The 2,500-nt window shown below is 34.8% G+C and overlaps 1 protein-coding gene across 1 annotated transcript in view; it reads right to left on the reverse strand.

Annotated features, from left to right (window-relative positions):
* LOC122243901 (uncharacterized) overlaps positions 1 to 2,500 on the reverse strand; it is a 6,203-nt gene that overhangs the window by 1,322 nt on the left and 2,381 nt on the right. Inside the window, exons 4-6 of the mRNA XM_043001648.2 lie at positions 2,415 to 2,500; positions 2,040 to 2,155; positions 1,356 to 1,454 (exon numbers count right to left, since the gene is read on the reverse strand). The exon at positions 2,415 to 2,500 is cut by the window's right edge and continues 86 nt beyond it. Coding sequence (XP_042857582.2) covers positions 1,356 to 1,454; positions 2,040 to 2,155; positions 2,415 to 2,500 — 301 coding nt within the window. The remainder of the gene's footprint in view (positions 1 to 1,355; positions 1,455 to 2,039; positions 2,156 to 2,414) is intronic.

Here is a 2,500-nt window from a genome sequence, read left to right on the forward strand (position 1 = left end):
ATTTTACTGTGATTCAAGATAGTTTTATCTATAAAGGTTTGTAAAACCAAGCATACTGTATAGTGTATTGAACGTAACTGCCATTGGTTTGAAGAAACACTTATTTAAATCCTGGAGACTGAATTATATTATCTTAATTATCTTAAATAATCTATTAATCCTTATCAGCCTTATGTCATACCAACATCCGTTTTTTTTTCCATGGTTTCTCTATAAATATGTTATATTAAGAACAAAACAAACAAACAAAAAAACTGGATAATCAAGGTTTTGTCCAATAGTCAAAATCAGTCTAACATAGTATACATCAATAGTTTCCTCTTAATAGTATTCTCATGGGAGTGTGTCATGCAATTACCTCAAGGCCACATCTTTCATTAATTGATGTTTAGGTCCAGATTCATAAATTGTCAGATCATTATAAGAAATTTTCAAGATCTGGTGGCAAGAAATCAATATACCATATACTGCAGTTACTGTGAAACTGAACTAGATACTATAAATAAACCCTTGTGCAAAGGCCATGCTTTTAAATCAGTACTGACTATTCCATATGGGAATTATGGCTTTAGAGACCGTGATAAAGGCATTTATTTTATATCATAAAAGACTCATACTCTAGCAAAATTCACCTTGAATATAAGCTCACACAGAAATAAACATATAAACTAAGATACATTATACATCATTACTTAGAATGCTAAAAAAAGTTTGCCTGCTGTCATATACCCTTACCCTAAAATTAGGCCTCGTCAGTTATCATCACGGAAACTCATGAATATGTGACAAAGACTGTCTCACGAATAATTGATATACGGAATATCATATGGCTCTCCTTAGACCTATTCATAGCTCAAATGCCAGTAATTATGCAATATCACTTTTTGGGATAACATTTGTGTATAGGGAAGTTCGGAAACATGTATTGTACGTGTCCCCATAAAAAACTTTTATGGGGAACAAGGCTACCAGCAATTAAAATGAAAGCTAGATTGGTTGCGTGTTCGCTCCTCCGTCCTAGAACCCTGAGCCATGTCCATTAGACGGATGGACCGCTTGTATTAATGATGGCTTTGTATCAAAACAAAGTTAGAATACTACTCTTGCACGAAAAGGAAAAAGAAACATTGAAAGAGCTTATCATAAAAAAATTCAATGGAATATTAATCATGGCGTGTGGTCCCTAACTACGTTAAGTAGTGTATCGGTGACAATAATAGCATGGCTGTTATTGTATCGACGCCCAGCATAAATCCATGAAACAAAGCATGCATTCATTGCAGAGGGAATAATGATAAATTAAGGATTGATTTAGCAATGTTAATAACGGTATATGAATGAAAATCGAGGCTTACCTGGTATTCTAAGAGTCTCCGTTCACCCCGGTAAGAGACTCCTGAACCTTCCTGGGCCAAAACAACGTATTGGGCTGTTACCCCTTCCAGCACCGCATCCTGTCGAAGGGAGAAAAAATGCAGAAAAAATAACTACTGTAAAGGGTAGGGTTCATGGTATGCAGTACAAAAAAGAGGAAAATCCTGGTTTCATGGTATGCAGAAGAAGAAAAAAATAAGAAAATATAGGTTTCATGAGAAAAAATGAAAATCAAAGTAATAGTATTATATTTGAGTAGGTCTATTTCTTGTATCCTGAAGGAGTAGTGTTTAACTTCAAAATAATATTTAGTTTGCAAATTTGTAGTATCACTTATTCTCAAGTTAAGTGCAACAGATAAAAAGTCGTTGCTGACACGCGAGGGGGTTGAAAACAAGAAATCTATACGGTAATGGCACGCTATATTCAAAAAGTTTCCGCCCCTGCATTAGAGGATTAAAAATAAGATACAGGTTTAATTGCATGCAACATACAGAAGAAAGGAAAGATACAGGTTTAATGATATGCAACCGAAAGAATAAAAGAGAAAAAACAAAATGACAGGCTAAATGATATATAAAATATTTAAGCCATGAGTAGTTGACTAAGTAAACAAAATTATCATAGGATACAAAGGATTATCACCGAGGATAGTGTCTACGTACGATTAAACACTCCTGAGTGTCAAAGGGATAGAAGCTAAGGTCAAACTCGCACGTGACTTCTATGGTGACTCTCTGCCTCAGCACCAGCGGGTTCTCCGATCCAAGGTAGACCTCGTCTGGGAAGTTAGAAGGAGTTATAGACGTGTGCGTTTATGTTCACAAAAACACACACACACATACACTCAGATATATGTATATATATGTATGTATTTATTCATATGTATGCATATATGTATATATATATATATATATATATATCTACATATACATATATATATATATATATATATATATATATAAATATATATATGTCTATACATGCACACTGCATATGAAAGAAGGTGACCAAGCTGGGAAGAGAAGTATATCACAAACCTTCGCTGACGTTCTGGACATCATCGGGCAATGGACTTGAGTTCTGCTGCGCCATGAGCTCCAAGTATCTCGGGGTGACGTCACTC

Source organism: Penaeus japonicus, unplaced genomic scaffold (assembly GCF_977035675.1).
Source record: "Penaeus japonicus unplaced genomic scaffold, GWHDUDI00000001_assembly GWHDUDI00000008, whole genome shotgun sequence".
NCBI classification, from domain to species: domain Eukaryota; kingdom Metazoa; phylum Arthropoda; class Malacostraca; order Decapoda; family Penaeidae; genus Penaeus; species Penaeus japonicus.